Here is a 24551-nt window from a genome sequence, read left to right as displayed (position 1 = left end):
GGCCGTAGTTTGCCCATCCCTGCTCTAGAGAGATATAAAAATTTTCCAATTTTTCGTGCAACTGTGAATAGATCGTGATTTACAAAAATCAAATGAATTCACTAAAAAGCATTTAACAGTACGATATTTTTTGGAAACTCATTGTCATTCACAACAACTATTTTCATTCATCAGGTAAAATGACTTTGGATTTAATTTTTCTGAGTTTCAAAGCGAGTAACGTGATTTTTTTTCTCCAGAAGATAAACGATTAATAATAGTTGGAGTTAAAAAAACATTTTCCCCATCATACTCTCCGTGCATTTTTCCATATATATCTTTGCGATTTCCCGAGTCTACGATTTAAAACATAAACATGGAAAGATTATAGACTCCATCAGTAAAACATATCAAGAATCCAAAACTAAAGCGAGAACGTTTTCAACAACAACAACAAAAATGTCCTTTTAAAAAATGGTAAAGAAGCTGCAAACTTTCAGAATCATTTTATAGTGGGAAGGGAAAAAATTAAAAAATATATATATATTTCAGTAAAGAAAAAAAGTAGCGCATATTTAAGATTTGTAGCGTTCGAAAAATAATAAGTAGCCCAAAAAGTAGCAAGTAGCGAAAATTCAATTTTCAGTAGCGGGGACTTTTAAAAGTAGCCCAATCCGCTACTTGTAGCCCAATCTGGCAACACTGGTCTGGTTTCTTAGGACAAGCGCCTTATCTGGACGTCAGCAGAAAGTTGACGTAGAGCTGACGCCAAAAAAATACTTTTTTGTTAGCTCAGCTTGAGCAGTCGGTCCAACGCAGACATTATCTCTCATTGCGCATGCGTTAATAACGTAAACAAATATTTATTTTGAATTTGTATTGATTTTGTTATTGTCGACCAGTGTTTTAGAGAACAAATAATGACTTTGTCCAAGAAAAAACACATTATAGCTGAGCTAAATGAAGAGTGCTATGTTTAATGAAGAACCTATGTTTAATGTCAAAATCAAAATCTTGGCTGATTTCAATGTGCTGTTGGATGTTGTCCGCCATTGCTTCTGTGGTTAACGTCACGTTGTAATCCAACTGCAGTTGAGTTGGACGGCAATTGTAGTTCAAGATGAGCGTTCGATGACGTATACTATCAAACTCACAAATAGACCAATCAGAGGTTAATGCTGATTTCCAGCTGACGGCGTCCTGTCCCAAGAAACCAGGCCTTAACAGGTCATCATAAGGAAGCGCTCCTAGCGGCGTGTGACGATGTTTCCTGTCATGCGTTGCTACGCAATTTTTATTCTGATGATTTCAGATTTGAAGTATTCGTATAATGCAACATGAAGTTTGTTCCCAAGTGTTATTGCATATCATCATCTTATCGGTATTACAAAAGTAAAAATTGGAGCTATTTAATTTATATAGATTCACTAGGATTGAGATAAATTACTAGAGAATTTATCATATTGTAAAGTACTTTATTTTAATAAATAATTATTGATATTTCCAAAAAAAAAAAAAAAGCATTTTAATTTTATCCTTTTTTTTTCAGTTATAATATTGAAAGACTTCAAATATGCACTTTAACTTTAAAAATCGGAGAAAGTTAAAAAAAAATCCAACTGCGGGTATATAAAATGAAAACATAAATATATATTTTACTGAATTATTACAAAAGTTTTTAAATTGTAATTGTGTTCAATTTGATTCTCTAATAATAATAAATTCAAGTAAAACAAAAGACAATGCCAGTAAAATTTTATAACTTACTAGCTGAAAACCCGTTCTTCGCATGGGGTGAATAAAAAAAGAAAACAATCAATAAATCGGTATTGAGAAACAGAACGTAATCATGCTCAAAATTGAAAGGCATATACTGACACAATTAACGAACTTGATGGAAGAACCAGGTGAATGACATTTTTAGGGAAATTAATGCATTAGAGAAAATCATAGAAAGTGGTTGTATCAATATGGGTATGTTTAATGTAACAGAACTGTTTTTGCTTTCACTTTTATCTTAACATAACTTATCCATATTAGTTTTTATTACGCTTACATGATTTTTATTTCAATAAGGCAGTGGTAAATAAAATAAGGCAAAGAATTATTAGTGCCATCTTGTGATAAATTGGCAATAAAATAATTAGGTTAAAACTTCTTTTTTCGTTCTGAAAAAGGTCACTTACTTGGCTCTTCCACTAAGTTTTTCAATTGATATAGCTAAAATAATTTCGATTTTTTATTTAATATTATATGTTGTAATCTTCGGTGGTTTTACGTTAATGAAGTAAGCAAAGCTCGTTGTAGTTCATATCATTGGAAAAAAGATAAAATGTATTTAACATCACTTGATATGATGCTATTGCTCACTGCATGATAGCTAAAATTATCTCTATTAAATGATTTTCTCAGTTACATATCCCTTTCGAGTGGCCATAAAGTGCTTTATTTTAAAGTATAGGTATTAAAACTGCTTAGTGTTGGTGCAGTTTTAAGCATACAGATTTTATAGGGTTGCCCAAAACGCGAATAAGTATTCCTTCCATTTATTTTCGATTTTTAGTTCCGAAGTTACTTTTTTTATTTCAATTAATACATATTGCCAACATTAATTTACCATCTTTGTCGTTAATGATTGTATGGCGATTTCTTTCGGTTCTTCTAGACAAACAAATACCTTTACTCCATTTCTTTTGCTTTCTAGTACATAGCTTATTTCTTTTATTTCATATATTACCTTAATTAATTAAGCCTCATTGGCGTAATTAAGCCTTATTGGCTTCGATTTTTTATGTTTCTCTCATACGAATTAGTACTATTTTCCCATTAATTTTGCTTTTGAATACATAAATATTTTTTTCTCTTCCAGTACCGTTGGTTTCAAATAAGTAATTTCTTAGAAACACGTTTAAAAGTTAAAAATGCAAGTTAAAAATAAAATAAGAGCGCTCGGTATCAGACAAAGTATAAATTTGGTGATGTAAACCAGGCTTGCTAACAGGTAATGTTCATCGAATTTATTTGAAATAGCGAATATAAAATAATTGAATATTTAAATACGTGCAATAAACTATTCTTTGATCAAATAGAGTTATGAGCTAGCAGCTATCACACATGTTATCTTTAAAATATGTGAAAATGCATTTAAAACAATGGCTAACGCTTAACCAATCAGAAAACTCCATTTTGTTTTTCGTTCTTCCGCTCGGGCGGTTTGTTGTAGAATGTTCTAATGTCTGCAGTGACCTTCCTCTTGCTTTGAACTATCTGAATGCCAAATTTCAAGGCTTTCGGTCGGATGGTTTAGGTTATAAGGAACACCACACAAGCAGACATTCATTTATATATATGTAATTAATGAGTAATAATGTTAATAACAAACTTTTAAAGAAGAAAATACTTGCCATAATCGTTAGTTTATTGAAAAAGACACATTATTCCTATATACACTAAGACAAAGCAAATCAAATTAATTTTCAGTATAGTAATTGAGACATTTCTTTAAAACTAAAAAGACAAAATTCCACAGGAGCAAACAAAGTAATGAGCAATATTATATATAACGAGACAATAAATTAAAAAAATACATATTTTGAAATGGTTAATTAAATAAATAAAAGAAAATTGTTTAGAACATAAACAAGTCATGTTAATCGAAATTTCCATGTAAATTATAATAAGGACAAAGGTAAAGCATTTTTTTAAATTTAAAAATCAGATGTTATTACAAGAAAAAAAAAGTAAACATTACTGATAATGACTGTATTTAGAATAAAATTACCTTCGTAAACTAGCTAACTAGCGCATCAAATTCTTTTAATAGAAAAATGAACCCTAATGAGAACTGCAAAACAAAAATAAGTATTTTTAAGAGTATTTAATGATTTATGTAGTGCGAAGACTTATTGCAATCTTAAATGCGCTTTTTAATGTGTATGTTGCAACAGGTAAACGATAAGGTTTAAAGTTTAATTTTGAATTATTAGAACACTTAAGATGCTCAACTATCTGCCAGAAAACGGATGCAATCCGTATCCTTAGTTTGGACTTTTTGCCAAGATTTAAAAGTTTATAAATTAAAGAACCTCTTTTATATTACACAAAAACCTTTCCATAACATTTGAGAAAAAAAAATTAAAGTTGTTCACGTACTTCAAGCAGGATAAATTTTTCTTTTACTTGTGTTACAACAGCAGAAATATTTAATTAAATTTGGTTTGAACAAATTACAAGGGGCGCAAAGCCCAATAGACGATCGCAATACTAGAATGCGCCATCTGGAGAGAGAGATCTCCTATTTATTTAATAAAAATATTTTTTGAAATTTCCGTGATACTTTTCTTTAGAACTATGCTTAATGTAGTTTTCAGTTCCATATAGTTTTCCAATTTAAGAGATTTTAGTCTGTATGAAATTCGCGAGAGAAACTAACGTTCTTCCTTCCTCTATGAGTCTCCACACGTTAATGGGGAAAGCATAGGAAGTGTTGCCATAGGTAGAGAGTTCCAACGCCACTTGTAGCCCATTTCGATCGCCAATAACAGTGCTCCATTCTCTACCATAAATTTGATCGGTGAAAATTTGATTGGTGCAACGCAGAGGACAGGATTGAGTTTGATTCAGTAAGAATGTTCTTTAGGGAATTTTAAAAAGATGCATTTTGATTCATTTTGACCGTAACTGTTTCTAATCCGGCGCGTTTTTTGCTAAGTTTCGGTTTTGTGTTATTATTTTCTGCATGATCGGGCATAAACGCCTAACAAGCCTGAAAATTTATGTAATTGCTACAACCAATAAACGCATAAATTAAAGCTTGCTATTATTTCCAGATGGATCCATCAGATTTAGAATTTTTAGCTGAAAAAGAAATGGTGTCAATAATTCCTAATTTTAATCATGGTAAATTATTTTTAATTCGAGGTGATGTTGGACCTTTTGCCGCTAGTATACCTGTCGAAGTACCTTTATGGTTAGCCGTAAATTTGCGTCAAAGGCAAAAATGTCGAGTGATACCGCCAGATTGGATGAGTGTCGAAAAATTAGAAGAAATTAAACAAGAAGAAATCGATTCGACCATATTCACGCCCATGCCTAGTGAGCATTATAAAGAAATTTCGAGGTTATTATTTGATGTTGCTGTACCTGATATACCACATGCAGACGAAGTTAAGACTCTTATTAAAGATATTTGGGATATTAGAATGGCAAAACTTCGTAGTTCTGTGGATGCTTTCATTAAAAGTGGAGAATCTCACGCTCAAGTAGATAATTTGACTGCCTTCGAAATCAATTTCGTTCGACCACTTCTTACTACAGCTTTATTTCAATTACACAAATTCAGACGGGTAATTCTTGGCTTTTCTCTGATTTCTCCAATAAATCTTTCTTTTGTAAATGGTACCTTATCAAATAAATTTCTTAACTTATTTTGACTAAACAGATATTTAAATGGATATTTTGTGCTATCAATTTTTACTTGACAATTATTAAACTTGCTTATGAGATTTACGAAGCAGAAGCTAGATGTGTTTATTTTAAAATATTCTGTAGTATATATTAATATACTGTAACAAGAGTATAATTATGACTCATAAAGTATTTAATACTGCTCAATGAGGTGCAGTTTTTGCTCACTTTAAACATCCAGTGCTGAAAAAGCTCTTGTGAAAGTGCTGGCAGAAGAATATGGGCATTCAAGTGTTATGGTGGTATTTGAACCTGCCACCGTCAGGGGAGATTTCTGTATCATGATCTGCGGCAGAATAATCGTCATGTCTTGGAAACTTCCGGGCAGTGGCCCACGAGAAACTAAAAAAGAAAAAAAACATCACAGAAAAGGACTATCTTGAAAGGTATAACTCGTAGTCACCTCCGGGCAAATATCTACATATTTTCTTTTAAACATTTGCAAGTTTGAAATCTATTTGGCATCTTGGCAATTGTAGTTGGCTCGACAGATCACAATACGGAAATATCCCCCACCTTTCACGCTTCGCACAGCTTTTGGCGTGTGATACTGCTCGACTAGTAGAGCATAATAGTTTACTAGGTGGTTTCAATAAATTATACCCCTATGAATCTACCTACTTTTGTTATGATTTTCTCAGGTAGTGGACTAGCTTAGCTGCTTTCTTAGACGCGTGTACTGATATAAAATGTATATTGAATAATAGTTGTAGGCTTTAGAAAGCTTGTTTCGGCTGCAAAGAATGGGTGTACTCGTTTTTTAGAAATATAGTGAACATTCTCATCTAGTATAATGCATGCATGCATTTGTCTGTGGTGATAACGAGTTCTACCCTTCGAGTTGGTCACCTTCTGTGATGTTTTTTATAGTTTCTAGCAGGCAGCTGCTCTGTAGTTGCTAAGGCTGATGCAGATCATGATTCAAAAAGCTCCTCAATCCAAGTACTTGCAAGTTAATAAGAGAATCTTATAAAAAAAGAATGAAAATATAACTTCTCCTTAACTAGTAAAGAATGCAATTTTTAAAAAGTGGTTAAATTATAATTAGTTGGTTAATTTAATGTGGTTTAAATTTTTAATGAATTAAACAAATTTTGGATTATGCTTGCAGCAACTGCGATTGACAAAATATTTACTTCTCTGTTCTGGTATTTAAAAAATAAAAATATAATGTACAGTGGCTAACCTAGAAATGGCTGATACGATTTTTATTTTTCAAATTTGTTCTTTGGTAGATTTCCAAGCTATTATCTTAAACCATATGATTATTAAGTTTTAGTGCTAATCAGGCAATGATGCGCAAGAATTAAATAAAAACATCACGTAAAATAGCAAGCTCTAAACGAAAAACTTGTGGTCAACATTAGCTTACTACAATTGCCAAAGTACCAAATAGATTTTAAACATTTAAATTTTAAAAAAATCATGTAGATGTTTGCCCGGGGGTGGCTATGAGTTTGTTCCTTTCTGCGATGATTTTGCTTTTTAAATTTCTCACAGGCCGCTGCCCGAAAGTTGCCAGACTTGGGGATTATTCTTTCACAGATCACGATATGGAAATTTCCCCTGTTATAAACTTGTGAGTAGTATTAATTATGGAAATTGTCCTGCATTTCTTGTTTGCCAGAAATATAATTTTGTTTATTATACTTTTCCTTCACAGGGAAGATCTTCACGCAAAATTTTGAAAACTAATGTATTTTGTATGCATAATTACTATAGTTAATTATCAACCAATTTTATGTTGTTTTTTTTTTTAAATTCAGCACATTATTGTAGTTAAAAGCATTTAATATTTATTTATATATTTGCTTTGGAAAATTGTCTACTTTAAATTTATCGTCTTACCCCTGCGAGTGTTGGTTCTTGCTTTTTAAAATAATTTAAGTTCATGACTTTTTCAGCAACAATTTACTGTTTTTTTTTCCTTTGGTGTCTATATAAAAAAAAAGTGTATAGATGTGAAAATTTTTTCCAGTTTTTACCGAATTTGAAACGCTAGGAAGGTTTAACTAAAAATAAGCAAATTATTTGTTCCTTTTTTTCTTCCAGGCTGCTGTTGTTGCATCGCAGAATGAAAGCCAAAGTCAGCCATCTGGAAGCGTATAAATTGTATGTGACTTGATTGTTATGACTTGAACTGTTTTGGAATTCTATTGGTATGACTCGATTCATCGATAGATCACCTCCCATTTGAAACAATTCATATTTCTAAGACATTCGTTATACTCATCTAAGATGCTGTGTACTTAAAAACTGTTATTTATTTTTAAAAAAAAATGTAATTATGTTAAATAATACTTGTTGCAGTCTTTTAAATTCAAATGTTTTAAACTTCTCTGAATACGTGCTCTAATTACTTATAAAAGATGTAGGTTAAGCGTAGTTGAGAAAATGTCTAATGTTTATATTCTTTTTTCGATGATATATTTCATTTTAAAACTCATTTGTTGTTCATTGTAAAATAATGTTTCTTTTCTTTCTTTCTTAAGTTTGTGAAGTTATCATGAGAGACATATTATACTTGCCAAGTAAAATAAAAGGTGTGTCATATATATGCAAGTTTGCTGTCATTTATAAACATGCATCCATTTATTTTAATATTGTTAACTTGAGGGGCCTTATAAAATGATGATCGCTAGTGTCTCATGTAGTCTGTGAATTCAATAGAATAAAATAAGTGGCAATACTATTTGGCTTTTCTTTTATATGGTTGCTTCTTATGTAATTATATAAAAAAAATTAACTGACTACATAATGAACCTTTTCATTTATGTCAATTTCATTTTTAAATCTTTAATTTTTATTTTAGAGTTTATTTATGAAAAATATAATTGTTTCTAATGATCTGCATGGTAGTCTTCTTAAATTTTTGGGTAAAAGCTTACAATTTATTTCAATATTTTATTATGTATAGTTAAGCCATTTAAAATTAATTTTTGATCCATTCAAATAAAAAAGTGAGCTTGATTTATTTATAACATAATAAATTTGTATTTAGAAAATATATGATTTGTATTATTTTGAATTTTTTTTTTTTTAATATAGCTACTTGTTGATAAACAAATTCGGAAATGATTGATAATATTTTTTAGTCCAGTTTTTATGAAATAACAAGGCATGTTCAGATTAACTAACTGTTAGTGAGAGCTTAATGAAAGTGAAGTGAATGAGTTTAAGAGTGCCTTTTTACTGAACCGTGCTAAAATTAACTGCTAATTACAGTATGTTAATGTGGCTAACAGACTCAGTGCTGACTTTATATTTAACCCTATTATTTTAAACTGGTGCTTAAGACTATTTTTCTGTAGTCTCATAAAAGAAATGTGATGTGCTCTCTTCAATAAAAGCTTGACTTATGTTACCCTTGGATGATTGATTTTATAGTACGAATATATATTTTATTGTCGACATTAAACAGCCTATCCAATTTTCAGTTTATGACTATCAATATCTAACTTCGTAGCTTTGTGTTTTGGAACCCAACCCTGAAGACAAGAGAACTCCTGAATCAAGCATTAGGGCAAACTAGCCTTCACGGAGGATTTTTTTTTTTATCAAACTATCACGCATTTGTGTTACATGGAAAGGAAAATCATTCAATTAAATTATTTAGAACAAAGATTTTTAGCAGTCCAAAATTTAAGGAAAATACAGCCAAACCTTCAGAAAAGACAACCTTTGTGTAGTGACCTCTTTTTTTTTTTTTGGAAAGCACAGAATTTTCCCCCTAGACTTTATGTTGAAGAAAACCTTTAAGAGAGAACATTAGAACCTCCCCGAGAGACTGGGCCGATACAGATATCTCCGTATTAAAGGTAGAATAATATAATGCAAAAAATATATATAAAAACAAAACAGTAGATTTAAACGTATTCACAATATTTCTGAGTTCTTATTTAGAGACCTCTTTTTCACTATCTCTGAAAGAGATCGACAACCTCATGTTGCGGTCGGAGTGGACTAAAGACATTGCCATCAATGATTAATCTCTAGAGCTGAAAGTGAAATTGAAGGAAAAAAATATTTTAGAAAAAACTAAGTATCTCAAACAAACAAACCTCTTTTTTAAAATCTAATTAACATTTAAATGCAAGCTTAAACAGCGTAATTATTTAAATCAATTGGTAAATTATTTTTACACGTAATTAAATAAGCGACGGTCATTGTTATTGGCGCTAAATTTTATTCATCGATCTAGTTTTCCTGACGCTAACTCAAGTGGCATTTCCACATCAAGAAAATGACAATAAAATTCATGTATCTAAAAACAAGCAATGTCCATTTTACTGTGGAATAAAAAGTGGTCGCTGCCGAGAGGTTTCCCTGTATTTATAGACTAAAACATTGAACTGAACAGTTCTTTCACACTTACTTGTTGGCTGAAGTTTTTTTTTCCTTCTTATATGTTCTTGTATTTTGTTTGAGTTTTCTAAAATTCAAGTTTATGTAGCGAAATATTGCCTCAAACTCTAACAAATATTAACTTATGACAAGGTAACTCGTCTGACATAGTTTCTCTGTAGAATGGGGCTTACAAAGTCGAAGAGTTAATTAATAAATAGTTGGCAAAATTTATTCTAAATAATTTTAAATACAGTATTTTCCTACAATCAATTCTTTTATTGTTTAAGTATAAACTAAACAGTAAAACTGTTTATTTTACTTATAAAGTTCAATAAAAGGTATGAGATAATTTCAAAAATTTTGTAGATTAATAAGCTAGAGCTTAAAAAAGGGATAGCAGTTTATTTTCTAAGTTATGAAATGCCTGTCTTTCTTATTTGAATTATATATTTTTGTTTTAATTTCCCTGTAAGTATTCATCCTTTTTAAAGTAAATATTATTTTCATTTTGTCATCAAAAAATAAAATTGCTGAATTTTTAATTTATTCAAAATTTAGTTAACCAAGTTTTGAAACGTAGTTGATTCGAAAATAAGATGTAAATGTTTGCAGTAATTACAAAACAGAGAAAAAATAAGTCTCTGGGCTAAAATTGTAAATTTAATAATGATGAATTTATTGTAAATTCAGATAAAATTTTTTACAAGATCATCCATGTTGTTCGTGTCATGGATGAAATGTAAATTAATATTCTAAAAAACTTAGTAAAATAACTACACTTTTATGAGTTTCAAGCTTTATTAAATGGCTATTACAAACATATGAAGATGACTCGATCAACAAGCCAAAAATATTTCTGTGCACAATTTAAAACACAAATATAACATTTCGGAATAAAAAAGGCAAAAATGTAATAAATACATCTTGTGAATGGAAATTTGTAAACAAGCACCATCATAGGAACTCAACAATGACTTAATACTGAATGGGATTTAGTAAATTAAGTAATATAAAAATATGAGCAAACATGAACACTAACTAATGGCAAGGAATGTAAATAAAGTACCCGGTCAAAATAATTAAATTTTGATTTTAATGATGAAATACATTGGTAAACAAACTTCTTAAAAGTAATATATGTAAAATGAAATGACTCTATATAATTTAAAACTTTATAGACATACTCTAACATTATGCATAATATAAAAAATAAGTTCTATGGACTAGAATTGCATAACAATTCAAGATTGATAAAAATAAACAACATTTTGATTAACACTTGATAGAAAGTCTATACTGTTTGTATTTGAAATAACATCTTATATAATATATTCGTTTTTCTTAAATTTAATTAAGTCATCATTAGATCTTTCACACTTAAGCAATAATTTTTTAAAAATTAAATATAAAAGGAGTAAAATTATATTTCACGTGCAAAGTAATGCAATATTCAGAATAACTTGATTTCTTACATAATCAAAGAGAAATGGAAGCATGCACAAAAATAAAGTTCTCTACAGGTAGAAAACTTATTATCTTCAACCAACAATATTTAAAATAAAAGAAAACGTGAAATATGAAGTGTAAATTTACAAATAGTTTCAATGCTATACACTTTTAATATTACATAGAAGAGATACATAATAATAAATTCCGAATACCAGAATGCAAACAAACCAATTTTAAGTTTTAATGAAGAAAAAAACAACAATTTTAAGGCCCACTGAGCCGTAAAATAATGCGTTAATAAAGTTATAACAATTAGTAATCACAATAAATAATTAAAAACTAATATAAAAAATACTAAGAATATTAAAATCACCTTTCTATTTTTGAGGTATAAGTATTTTTATATACGATGAAATATTGTAGAAAAATATAAATGCATTCGCAGAATCTTTAAAACAATTTAAATATTTTAAATGGAAACAGAATAGAAATGTTTATTGCTTTTTTTGTGCCATACATAGCTGGGCTAAAAATGCCATCAAAAATGTACTTTCAAGGTTTTTTAACAGATTAAGTTCATAATTCTTTTTTCTTCACCCACATATCACCAGTATAGTTGATCTCCAGCATTTTTTCTTTTTTACAGTATTTTATTTGGGTACTTTGAGAATTACCCCGTCGACTATTTTCACCAAACCCGATATCACCGAAAGGTATCTTCTGCGCCGATAGCACTGAAAAGATTATTATTTAACTGCGGAACTACCCCAAAACACTCGGATTCATATTTAAATTTATTTATAAGCCGGCGACTGCACAAAGATAATAACTTGTTTGTTTGCGCTTTAAAAGCTATGAATTTTTTGCCATTGAAATGATTTTTAATATGGTTAGATTCAAGAATAATTCAATGTGTAATTATTAAAAAAAAAAAATGAGGTTTTTACTTTGTTCTGATTCTTTTTATTACACTTTTTTTTTATCACGTATCACACTTAAATTTTTTGTTATTATTATTTTTTGATAATTTTAATGTGTTTAGAATGTTTATTTTAGAATTTTTTTTTCATTATGATGGGGCCAAAAGATTTGAGCATTTTCGCCAGCTTTGACATTTCGATGGGATAATCGCAAAGTACCTTTATTTGAAATGCACATTTAATTTTAACAGATGAAGGAAAAAATTTCAATTTTACTTAGCTTATACAACAGTGAGTAAAAATGAACTCAGAATTTTAAGTTTAAAATACTCAGCAATTAATTTAACTATTTATGCATAGTTCAGTGATGCTATATGTTGTTCAGCAATTTAGATATATGAGCTGTACATGTATAGCACAGAATCTGGACGAAAATTTTTATAATGTATCAAAAGTCTGGAATTTACCACTTAAATGCCACCTCCAAAGTTCCCATGCACAAAATAAGATTATGCTAATTTAAACCTTCAAAATTTTCTCCATTACAAACAGTTACTATTAGCAAAGCTAGAGTGTTTCATTTTCAAAAAACTTTTTTTTATTACGAGCGCATTATTTTTTTTAATATATTAAAAAATAAAAAATATTTTTTAACGTTATGCAAACTTTAAATTAGAGAGGAATTTTGATCTATGAATCAACAATGTTTATGTGAAGATGACGTATGTACAACAAATGCTTTTTCATTGTTATTTCTTATTTTTAAGTGCACTTATTCCTTTCAATTTTGCTGTTTTACTTTTGTTTATCAAAAAATTAATTTAGCAGTCCCTAAAAATGTTTTATAAATAGTTTATCCTAGGTTACAAAATTTTTTTAGTATGCTTAGGTAAAATTTACCTGATTTTTTATATGCTAAAAAATTAATTTCTTTATTCATTACATACATATCAAACTAAAAGTGAAAATAATTATAAAGTAGTGCTAAAACATAACTATGGAGATCATAAAATATGAACAAATATTATAACAAAGCTCACTACAAATTTATGTAGCACTATTTAATTTTAAACAGCCGTATTAAATGCTTTTCTAAATGACTTAGTGTACAATATTCTTTTTAAATTATAGACTCTCTATGTATATAAATAATTAAATGTTTTTAAAAAAATGAGTAATCTAAATATTAACATATTTCCACTTTTAAATGGTGCTAATACTTTCAGTAAATTATTCAATACTATTAGAACATTAAAAATTGTTTGACAATTTATAATGTTTATAAAGCTTTAATGTCAAAATCCCAAACCTGACATAAACTTGCTTAACTGTCCTTTACCATCTTTGAACTATTAGTATAAGATCGTAATTGAAAGAGTAATTTTAAAATAAAAATATCTTTAAAAAAAAATGTGCAATTTCAATTTTAAAAATAGTTTCACATTTTGGAAGTCATATTTACACTCCAACACTTTTGATATATCTTGTGCAAATATGTAAAAATTTCATAATAAATCTGAGTAAAAAAGTCTGAGAATGGTTTTGATATTTTTTTTTATCACTATCAAAGCCAACTACAATAAGCAAATTATCTAGTTTAAATATACCTCCGTAAGAAGCTCCCTGAAAAATTCTAAAAAACTAAACACTTTCATCATCGCACAACAATGAAAAATACTTGAGTGGTTCACTTGGAGAAAGATTAACTTTGAGTCAAATCACAGCTTTGCTTGAATAGAATACACTTTAGGTTTTTGTAAAAACTCTTTCCACCAGGGAGCCCGATCTAGAGAACCAGGGGTTTGGATGATTGCATCATACAAGTTCTTGTAAACCTAAAATATTTTAAGAAAAATAAGTGATTTATAATAGTGTTCTTCAAATTTTATTCGTTAGAACCCTAGGGTTCCACAGAGGAGTTCTAGAGTCAGTACTTTTTATAACCGGTGATGAGTTATATTTAGATCCAACCTATAATTTCATAATTTATTTAATCTTTTGGATGATGCCAATGAAATATAAATGCCATTTCTTTAAAAGAAAATATAATATTTCTAACAACAATATATTGAATAAATTTCGACATTCATAAAATATTGCAATAGTATTTCTTATTGTGCTTTTCAAATCAAAATAAAATAAATAAATTCTTTTATAAACAAATATGGTTGCCTAATAACCATTTTCAATGGCTGGAGCAGTTCTTTTAAATTTTCATTTCGAAGTAAACCATAATTTGGTTTATTTTATTCATTTTCAGACTATGTAAATACACTAAAAACAAATTTATAACTAGATATAGCACAAGGACTGCAAATTTCTGTGGGACATAAAACCTACGTTTTAATCTCCATTGAAAACGTACAGTTAGTTTTGACTTTTACAAAAGCTTCATATCCATTAACTAATTTAATTAGTAATTAAAAATGTGTCTGTAAAAAGTAAATTAAACTATAACTTGATTAAATAAAAAGTAAATACTGACAAAATGACATCAAGTATCAATAATTGAAAAAAAAAAAATTTATTTTACTAATTGTCTTGCTTATTATACTAGTAACCTAAAATACATGCTATTTCATGTAATTGTAACAATTATACTCTTTAAAATTTAAATGCTTACAGCAAATGGTACATTAATGCATTCAACATGATTGGAAGAAGGACACAATGTTTAATAAAAAAGCTTTTATCTATAGAAAGATCTTTTTGAAATACTGAAGTGAAATTTGGTCTTGTTAATATTGGAAAGTAAAGAATTAACACTGAAAAGGCCAAAAGATCACAGCTTTCAAACAAAATAAAACATTTCTTTAAAAAAGATTTTCTTTTATTTGTTTTTATTATAAATCTAACAAATTTAATTCCTGTTTATTAGATGCAATAAAACCGAACCTATTTAGAAAAATCAAAACGTTTTAACAAGTGGAATGTATGAACTGTTGAGAATCCTCGTTTCATTCTTTTTCTTATCGTTACAGATTTAATCAAAACACTGTAAGTTACTCTACTTACCAAACTTTCACTTAATCCAAAGGTGATAAAGACAAGTCTGCAGATAATTTTAGAAACAACGCTTTGTTGCTGATTTTTTTTAAACTAATTTTTAATAATAAATGCATAAATATCTATTAGAAATCATTCATTAAAAATCATTGATTGATATTATTAGAAACTTAAAACCCTAGTTTTTGACCCTGCTTTTTTTGTTCTATTTAAACTTCTACTTAATTCTAAACTGATTAAAACATGATTGGATAATTTATTAATGGAGTGGGACAAAATATTTTCAATGTACAGAATTAAACTTCACAGAAATATGAACACAACATAAATTAACTAAAAACATGTGAAATTCAGCAAACTGAATCAGGTGAAAATTGAATATTCAATTGCAGTCAAAAGTATATTACTGATTTCGATTGAAAAATTCATATTTCATTTGTTGTTTTAATTATTATTATATCAGTATGATTATTTAATTATAATCATACTGACTTAATTACTGATACTTAACTTACATACTGACTTAATTAACAAATAACTGGATTAATTTGAATTGAAAGCTGGAACAAATGACAAAAGACTTTACAAAACATAAAACTTAAATTATAAAAGTAAATTAGCAAAACCAAATGGTGTTACAAAGAGAGAAAGGGGGGGGGGATCAATATAGTAAACTGATTAATGATTTGATGGCAAAGAATAATTATTATTAAAAAAAAATGATAATGTTCTGTTAGTTCTTAATTTTTATAAATAAAATTTTTTTTAATTTTAAAATTTTTATGACAAAAAAAGTCTTTGCATTAATCCTATGTCTTTCCAGCTAAGATATAATATATAAAATTTATTTACCAGAGTAAAAAAAAATATACATACCTGTCCATCAGATTTTCCCAAAGCAGAGTTTAAAACAAAATCAGGTGGCGCAATAACGTCAACCAGTGACACTGCTTCATCTTTAAGTTCAGAGCACAATCGTAATATAGCTTGTTTTATTATTGTGCTATGATGTCTCATCTCACAATAGCCTCCTAGAATTACAAAAAACCCACAATATATTATTGATAATTCCTTTCATTTCAATAAACAATTTGATAAAAATATACCATTAATAATATTACCTTTCAATCAATTTGAATAAACTACTTCTCATTAAAATAGATAACTATTTAATTTAACATCTTATAAAATTAATATAATAAATATGATTAAATAAAAAATAAAAAAAACTCAGACATGCATAAAACAACCACCATGATCAATACAAAGGAGTGAAATTTTTTTTTGCCTTATTTTGATAAAATTAACAAGCAAAATAACTATGAAGAAAAAATAAATAAAAAATAGGTTGTGTTATCTTAATACATAATTTTAATAGACATGCAAACAACAAAGTCATAAATGAGTAGATTAATATTAAACACGAGACCTGTTTGAGAAAGATATAAGAAGAAAAAAAAGGTGCTACAAACTGTATCTAATCTAGATTCAGGGATGTGGAGCAGAAAATGTCTGACGCTCCAGCTGCTGCAATTTTAATATATATTTATGCACACTTTTGAGTTTCAAATTTTAATCATAAAAGAAACAAAAAAAACATAGAAACAGCTTACATAGAAAATACAAATTTAATTTAATTCACTGTTGAGTTATTTGTTTATTCTTAAGAAAAGAATTTAATAAAATAAAGTCTCCTTAATATTTGATCTAAAGTCATTATAAATGTATTTCAATGCAATGATTAGTCTTTCTACAGCAAACTGGTAGACTGAAATGTTGTTGCAGATGCAGTAGGCCTACTAAACGTCAGCAAGATGCAATGACATTGCTGGAGCTTAGGAAAATTTAGAGCTTCAGGTCCAGCTACAGAGAAAACAGTTCGGGAGTGCTCCGGCTCAAACCCAGTCTAGCATATTCAATATGTGCCTTTCATGCACTAAAAAAAACTGACACACAATACTAAGCAAGCTAAAATTAAGAGATAGAGCAACTATGAAACAGAACTTTTTTTTCAGGTTTATAGGCTAAAGATTATTTTTTTTCTTTGTAATTAATGCCATGACTATTTTTAACAATACAAAAAATACAGTTTTTAAAAATTGATCTTTCACTCTAATTTAAAGCAAATTGATATTATTTTAGATACTATCAAAGACTAAAGTATCATTAAGTACTTTTTAATAGCTAAAACTTTCTTCTTTTTCTTACCTTCATGCAGCACGGTGAAATAATCTTGTAACCTCCATAAACCATATAAACATCCTAATTTGTGCAAAACATCAGAAAGGTGTGGGTCAGCAGCCTCTTCAATGATAAAGTTATAGAACTTTTGGAGTACAGCATGCTATATTAAACATAAAAAAAAACTTATTTTCTCATGCATTAATATAAAAAAACAATAACTTAATTATTTTGTAACATCCATTTGTTTCACAATATTTAAAAAAAAAATTTAAATTCTTAAATTCATAGCATCAAACTAAGAGTAACTGACAAACTCTTATAAGATGAAACTTAACATGAACAGAAAAAATGAAAAAATATATAATGCAAAATATAGACAACATCACTCACTGCTGGCCTCAATAGAAAAGTCAGTTTTTAAGAAAAACTATAATCAACCACAATGATAAATAATATAATCAAGCAAGAATATCATAAGTTATATTCATTTGCATTAAAAACAAGAAGCATACCATTTGGGGTAGTAATATATTTACCTCAAAGAAAACTAAAGACAAATCTCTGCAGTAAAACACTTGGTTATTGCTTTTTGCAAGAAAGGCATCATTACTATCTGATAATAATTCGTCATATTTTTCGTAACTTTGCTGCATGAGATAGCATACCAGCCATTGAAATGCATCAATTAACACTGAAATTAAAACAGAGATAAGTAAAAATAACAAAACTTTTATTCTTAATAAAGACTGTCAATTCAAGTTTTTTTTCTAAGTATTTATTCAGGATTGCCACCCAAATCTGGAAAAAAATTCCCTTTAACATATTATTCGCATTATATTAACAGGAAAAACACAATCACTTGTGTAAGCTGTATTGGGCCAACTATACTAGTTTCAATTGCTCGAAAAATTTCGAGGAAAAAGGAACAATTGAACATAATTAAAACTAATAATGCTATAGTAAATAAAATCAAATCGTATAGCTGAAATATTACTCTTAAATATCCCATAGATTGCAGGTCAATTTTTTATTCTTATTTTCCTAGTTTTTTTAAAAAAAGAGAAAATAAGAAAAAATATTTCCTATTTTTTTCTCAGTCTCTAAAGAAAAACTCAAAATTCCCTGTGAAGTGGCAACCATATAATTTATATTAACTGTGTGTCAATTGTTGAATAATAAAGTATCAATAGGAAATAAAACAAAAGTGGCATTGAATTTTTCATAAAAGAGGAGGAAAAAAAACTAAAATAAATAAATTTTTAAAAAAAACTGCAAAAAAAAAAAAAATTACTCACCATTCTTTGTTTGGGAAGGAAGATTTAATCAGTTTCATAAAATCAATTCCGGGATTTTAATCAATAAAAAAATTTTCCTCGTGGTTGCAAAGAAACAAACTTCAAAGAAAACACTATAGAACATTCACTAAGAATTATTATATTTGCAAAACTTAATTTTTATTTCAGCTGAAACACTTAAGAATCATTGATTATAGCAAAGAGATAAATTAAAGTCAAAAATGAAAACTACTTTTTTTTAAATGCTAACCTTTCATATTCAAACAATCTTTCACTTCTCGAGCATGGAATGTTTCTCCCAGAATCTGATCCATGTGATCCAGGAAGCATATACTCTCCAGATGGACAAACTCACAACCCTCTACAATTCATGAAGACAGAAATAAAATTAAAACTATGTATGTTAAAATTTAAAAAGGAAGTACTGGTACACATAATGATTAAATCTATTTCAATGCAAAATGCTTTAATAAGTTATTACTTGTGAATAGGAAAAAAAACTTATATTTGAATATCCCTGATTTTCTGATTTGTTGGAAAAGAAAAAAAAAAAAGCGATAAATTAAAAGGCAATATAACATGAAATGCACTTATCTGTAAGTGGCAAATACTAAATTTAAATAAGAATTTCCATGTTGTACTTTGAATACCTTTCAAAAAACGTTTAATCTTTTTGCCACCTTTTAATACAGTTAATGAAATCTTGAAAGAAAAAGCATTTATGAATCCTTAAAAGTGAAATCAAAATGTTTCTCAGTTAGCAATACTAGATATAAAGTGAATGTAATGCATAATTGAATAGTACATGTACTAGAAGCTATGTTGCATTCAAATACAGAGAAAACCTATAACATGCATATAAAGTAAAAAAAAAAAAAGTGTTAAAACTTATCTCTGATAAAAAAAAAAAGAATAAAAAAAGGAAAAGGAAAACAGAGAAACTTAGGATTTTGGAATCCATATTTAATAATACCTTCAAAATTAAGGGATTTCTTTTAAAAAAAATTGAATTTTAAGAGAAAATTTTTCATGAAAATCAAGATAAAAAAATATATGTAAAAAAATCTAGCAGATTTTGAAGTATATTTGATTGTTAAACATTAAAACATATAGTATAAAGTTTCATTAATACTTTAAAATCAGCCTAGTAGGCATTAAATCACACAAATCACCATAAGTTTGATTTCAGGACATTGTAGCATAGTTGGTAGCAGAAATATTAAAATTATTTTCATTTCTGTTGTGAGATAAAATAGAAAGCTCATCCCACTGCTCCATCATGTGCTGTACTACTTCTTCACAGACCTTGAGGGTCATAACTTGAGTATTGAATAATATATATGCTAGGTATGCCCTGCAACCAATAATTGGCATGACAGTAGACGGCGTCATAACACAGTTTATCATTTAAAATTCCTACATCCATTTAAAAAAGGATAAATACACTCTATAACAAAAAAATCGACGCACCAAGAAGGAGCTGTCCGATTGAAACAAAAATTGGTGGATAGGAGGACAATGTACAGAATAGTAAATGATTAAAATTTCAGAACAATTGAATAATTTATTGCAGAGTTACAGTAACAAGTTCAATAAGGTGTTGACCCGCCTCTAGCCTGGATACAAGCTGCCACACGGCGTGGCATAGACCGATAAAGCTCCCAGATGGTATCTTGCGGTATTTCCTGCCAAATTCGATCCAATTGCTGAAATAGGTCATCAACATTCCGTGCCAGATGCAATCGCCTTCCCATCATATCCCAGACATGCTCGATGGGAGAGAGATCTGGTGATCTGGCAGGCCAAGGAATGACAAGCTTGCAGACAGTTCATAGCAACACGTGCCATATGTGGTCTGGCATTGTCCTGCTGAAAAACCAGCCCAGTGCACTGCAAAAGGAACGGTAGCAAAACAGGTCTTAGGATGTCGTCGACGTACCGCTGTGCAGTAAGTGTACCTCTAATGATGACCAAAGAGGTTTGGCTGTCAAAGGAAATGGCACCCCAGACCATAACGCCTTGTTGAGGGCCAGTGTGGCGTGCAATAGTGAAGGCAGGAACCCCCCTGCCCTGTGCGTCTCCAAACACGTCTTCGGTGATTGTCAGGACACAGTTGGAAGCAAGATTCGTCACTAAAGACTATACGTTCGCAGTCGTCATCATTCCAGCCATATCTATTCAAAACATTCATGCATACGAAATTTCAAAGCAATCAGATGATTGCTTCTTGGTGCGTCGATTTTTTTGTTATAGAGTGTAAATTCTTAAAGTAAACTAATTATTCAACTTGAACTATCACTTAAATTAACCTAAAAAAATAAATCTGTACAAATACTTAAAGTACATTGCACAAAAAAGGGGCCATCCTGAATAACTTTTGATATGATGTTCGGATCTTCACGTTCCAGGACTCAAACTTAATGGCTCAAAGGGGTTAACCTCAAATATGCTAATTAATTGTGCAAATTATTTTACTATATGTTAAATTTTGCATGGAATTATCTTAGCATAAACGAATTTTATAATTGTGTGCAAAATTCTCCGAATTTGCTTAAAACTCGAGATATAGTGAAATACTCAAAAAGTAAAATTAACAATAAGGGGTCCTATTTTTGGAGCTTTCTAATAACCAAACTATTGAGACCATATTTCTCAGATTGCGACTACCCTCTATATTTTGGGAGTCAGAAATCTGAATCCGTCAACAAAAAAAAAGGGTACGTTTATTGACAGAAAGTATGTTTTTGGGCATAATTATGTAGCTTAAACTATCATCTGTACTTATTAATTAGCATATTTGAGTTCAATCTCTCGAGCCATTAAGTTTGAGTTCTAGTATGTGAAGATCTGTTCATTAGATCAAATGTTATTCAGAGTGTTCCTTTTTATTTGGTGAATTGAACAACTAACTATTCAACACTAATTAAATTATTACTTAAAGACAACCTAACAAAATAAATCTAACAGCATAATGATATGAATTTAACACTAATAATCTAATGTACTATCTTACTTAGTGTAAGTAATAATTTACACTACGTAAGTTATTATTTAAGACAACCAAACAAAGTAAATTATTGAAGATAACTATAGTTAGAAAAATACCCATGTTTTTAGTGTCACTTAAGAAAAATAAATAGATACTGCAAAACTAATAGATACTGCTTTGTTAAACGGTCACTCATATTAATTCAAAATAATTTTTAATAAATATATTTAAAATTGTGACAACTTAATTACCTCTTTTCTTCTTTAAGAGACCGAGTAAATAATTGCTTGTCTGTTGAAGTAAGACATTATTATCTCCTTCATACGTACAGTTTGCATCATTATCATTTCTCAGATGGCCGAATCCACTAGCTTAATAAGAACAAAAAAATTTCTAAGATGAAAGACAGATAGATCATGCAATAATTTACTAAACATTACTAAATAGTTCATAAATTTCAAATTCAAATTGTATTTTTACCTTGCAAGTAACCGTGACCACCACAAGCTTCACGGCATTCCTGAATAGCATCCCTGGCTGCCCAAGTAATGACAGGCTTTGCAGCAGAACACAAAGCATGTAGCTCACCAACTTGATCCGACTTAAAAATAAAATGAGTACGGGAATCAATATAATTTAAAAGCAGAAAAAATATAATTACTATAATCAGTATAATTTAATACAGAAAAAAAAATACAATTACAACCAAATAAGAATTAATGGTAACCCAATGCCATATGTTTATGTTACTGTGAATGACCGAAATCAAGAGTACATCACATGTCAACAATCACATAGTCTCTTTGGTGCATGTTTGAAATAGTTGTATCAGATTTGATATTAATTTCGTCAATATTATATTCAATCGATATTTTAATATTTCCTGAAGATAGATTAGAAGAAACATCAGTGTTCGGAATACCGGGTAAATGTATACCGTGTAGTGGCACTGAACCTTAAAAAAATATCAGTGTAGGGTACACCAAGCAAATGTATACCAGGCAGTGGCACTAAGCCTTCAGTGTAGGGTATACCGGGAAGTGACACTAAACGTTAAAAAAACATTAGTGTAGGGTATACCAAGCAAATGTATACTGGGTAGTGGCACTTAACTAGACCTAGTATATATTTCGGACATTTACTGAAGCAACTATGTGGTTGTCAACAACCACCAATTTCGGTCATTTACAGTAACATATATAAAACATTATTCTGTTACAAAATTGTGTTTATTTGGAAACTCGCCAGAAAAAAACAATATTATGTATAAAAATTAATAAATAAACAGTTTACAAAATATATTCATATAATAAATGCAAATTTAACAACAAAAAAAAAACTAATAAAACTTTGCTTACAAGCTCAGAAGACTTTTCTCCAAAAATGATTTTCATCTGTATATTTATCAAGTCGTTGTTATAACGAGACACAAAATGATACAAAGTATATGCAGCAGCTAAGTATGGTAGTAGTCTGTATTGCTAAAAAAATACAATAAATATTTTCTTTTTAGCATAATGGGCAACAAAAGTGCTTAAAAATATTTTTGTTTTCATTCAATTGAATATTAAAAAAATTATTGGCAAAAAAGATCTTAATAATCATAAAATCTGAAGGAAAAAAAAAAGGATTTCCAAACTCTTATAAAAAATTTTTTTGTAATGATGTTGATTTAGTTTTTCACTGCAAGCAGCTCATCGTGAATGAATGTTTTTATATTGATTTAAGTCAATAACTTGGCTTTCTTTATGTAATGAAACATTTCTTACATGAAAAAGGTAATCTATTTCAACCATGCTCTGCTTGTTCAGTAACAACATCATAATTTACCTTTTAATACATAAGAGTACATTTCAAATTTAAGAAATGCATGTCAAAATTTAAACTTTTATGATTTTTATTTCCTTTTTTTTCTTTTTCGACTTAGTTGTCAAACTTTATCTATCTCTGAAATATTAGTTGTAATTAGAAAAACATCACTTGTATTAATCAGTTAAAAAGTATACATTAAAAAAAATAATTAAAAAGAAACCTTACGTCACATGTAGTTGATAAACATTAAGCGTAAAAGAAATTAATTTTCTATTCCTAACTTGAGGAGCTACTCCTATTTTAATGATTCAATCCAACCTATACATAAACTTACTGATCTGATAAAGGTGAGATGCATTTAAAGAAGGAAAAACTTACATGAAGCTGATACTCTAAAATAGGTATTTCTTCTTGACCTTGTGGACCAAACTGTTTACGTATGGCAGCATATCGTATAGCTATGGGTAGACACATATGCAAGTTTGCAATACCAACACTAATTATTCCCATTCTGCCCAAAGACAAAGAACCTAGTGATGCACCAAATCTCTTATTTGGATCCTGTTAAAACAGATACATTAATGACTCTATATACTAACAGTTTCTGACACAAATCATTTATATTATTTAGTAAAGTATTCAATTTTGCACTGTTTACAAAAGTTCACAGTTACAGTTATTCATTATTTCCCTACAGATTGAAGTTTACAAAACAAATAATTTATACTATTTAGCAAAGTATTAAATTTCAAGCAGCCATTAAAAAAATTTATATCTGTATCAACCGGTGGTCGGAAGTAGCACACTACAAGTAAAGAAACTACTGTAGTCGCTACTTTTTTTGTAGTATAGTGTGCTACTTTTTAAAAAAAAAAGTAGTATTGCGAGTAAGTGCAATACAAACAAAAAAAAAAAAAAAAAAACAATAGAGATTCCACGAAATTCCTTTAACGTTACTTTAGAAAAGAGACATAGTTCAAACGACACTCATCTTCGGAATTTGATGGGTACAAATCTTGGTAAGTCCATCAAAGGATGCAATGAAAATGACCCTGTTTAAGTAGCTGAGCGTTAACAGAAATTACTAATCACCTTGGTCACACT

The 24551-nt window shown here is 28.9% G+C and overlaps 2 protein-coding genes across 4 annotated transcripts in view; one reads left to right on the top strand and one right to left on the bottom strand.

Moving 5' to 3' along the window:
* Window positions 1–4661: 4661 nt before the first annotated feature.
* Psf2 (DNA replication complex GINS protein PSF2-like protein) lies at window positions 4662–8809 on the top strand. Its single transcript, XM_071177171.2, has 2 exons — window positions 4662–5324; window positions 7498–8809. The coding sequence occupies exons 1-2, from the start codon at window positions 4809–4811 to the stop codon at window positions 7552–7554; spliced, it is 573 nt and encodes a 190-aa protein (XP_071033272.1). The 5' UTR covers window positions 4662–4808; the 3' UTR covers window positions 7555–8809.
* Window positions 8810–10571: 1762 nt separating this feature from the next.
* Window positions 10572–24551, bottom strand: part of LOC107445632 (peroxisomal acyl-coenzyme A oxidase 3) — a 52592-nt gene continuing 38612 nt past the window's right edge. For 2 of the 3 annotated variants that reach the window (XM_071177169.2, XM_087156877.1), the window contains exons 8-16: window positions 23826–24008; window positions 22994–23116; window positions 22116–22236; window positions 21887–22006; window positions 18897–19007; window positions 17888–18042; window positions 17376–17511; window positions 16044–16198; window positions 11871–13996 (exon numbers count right to left, since the gene is read on the bottom strand). In XM_071177169.2, coding sequence (XP_071033270.1) covers window positions 13880–13996; window positions 16044–16198; window positions 17376–17511; window positions 17888–18042; window positions 18897–19007; window positions 21887–22006; window positions 22116–22236; window positions 22994–23116; window positions 23826–24008 — 1221 coding nt within the window. In that variant the 3' untranslated portion in view covers window positions 11871–13879. Of the gene's footprint in view, window positions 13997–16043; window positions 16199–17375; window positions 17512–17887; window positions 18043–18896; window positions 19008–21886; window positions 22007–22115; window positions 22237–22993; window positions 23117–23825; window positions 24009–24551 lie in introns of all 3 variants that reach the window. The other variant, XM_043053978.3, reaches the window with a different exon arrangement.

Source organism: Parasteatoda tepidariorum, chromosome 2, assembly GCF_982258835.1.
Source record: "Parasteatoda tepidariorum strain Cologne lab strain chromosome 2, Ptep-v5.0, whole genome shotgun sequence".
Lineage (NCBI taxonomy): Eukaryota > Metazoa > Arthropoda > Arachnida > Araneae > Theridiidae > Parasteatoda > Parasteatoda tepidariorum.
The sequence above is the reverse complement of the archived record's forward strand: the minus strand, read 5'-3'. Positions and strand labels throughout refer to the sequence as shown.

Coding starts and splice junctions, on each gene's coding strand:
- Psf2 (XM_071177171.2), top strand. CDS start 4,809: ATGGATCCATCAGATTTAGAATTTTTAGCTGAAAAAGAAATGGTGTCA. Junction 5,325..7,497: donor AATTACACAAATTCAGACGG/GTAATTCTTGGC, acceptor TTTTTCTTCCAG/GCTGCTGTTGTTGCATCGCA.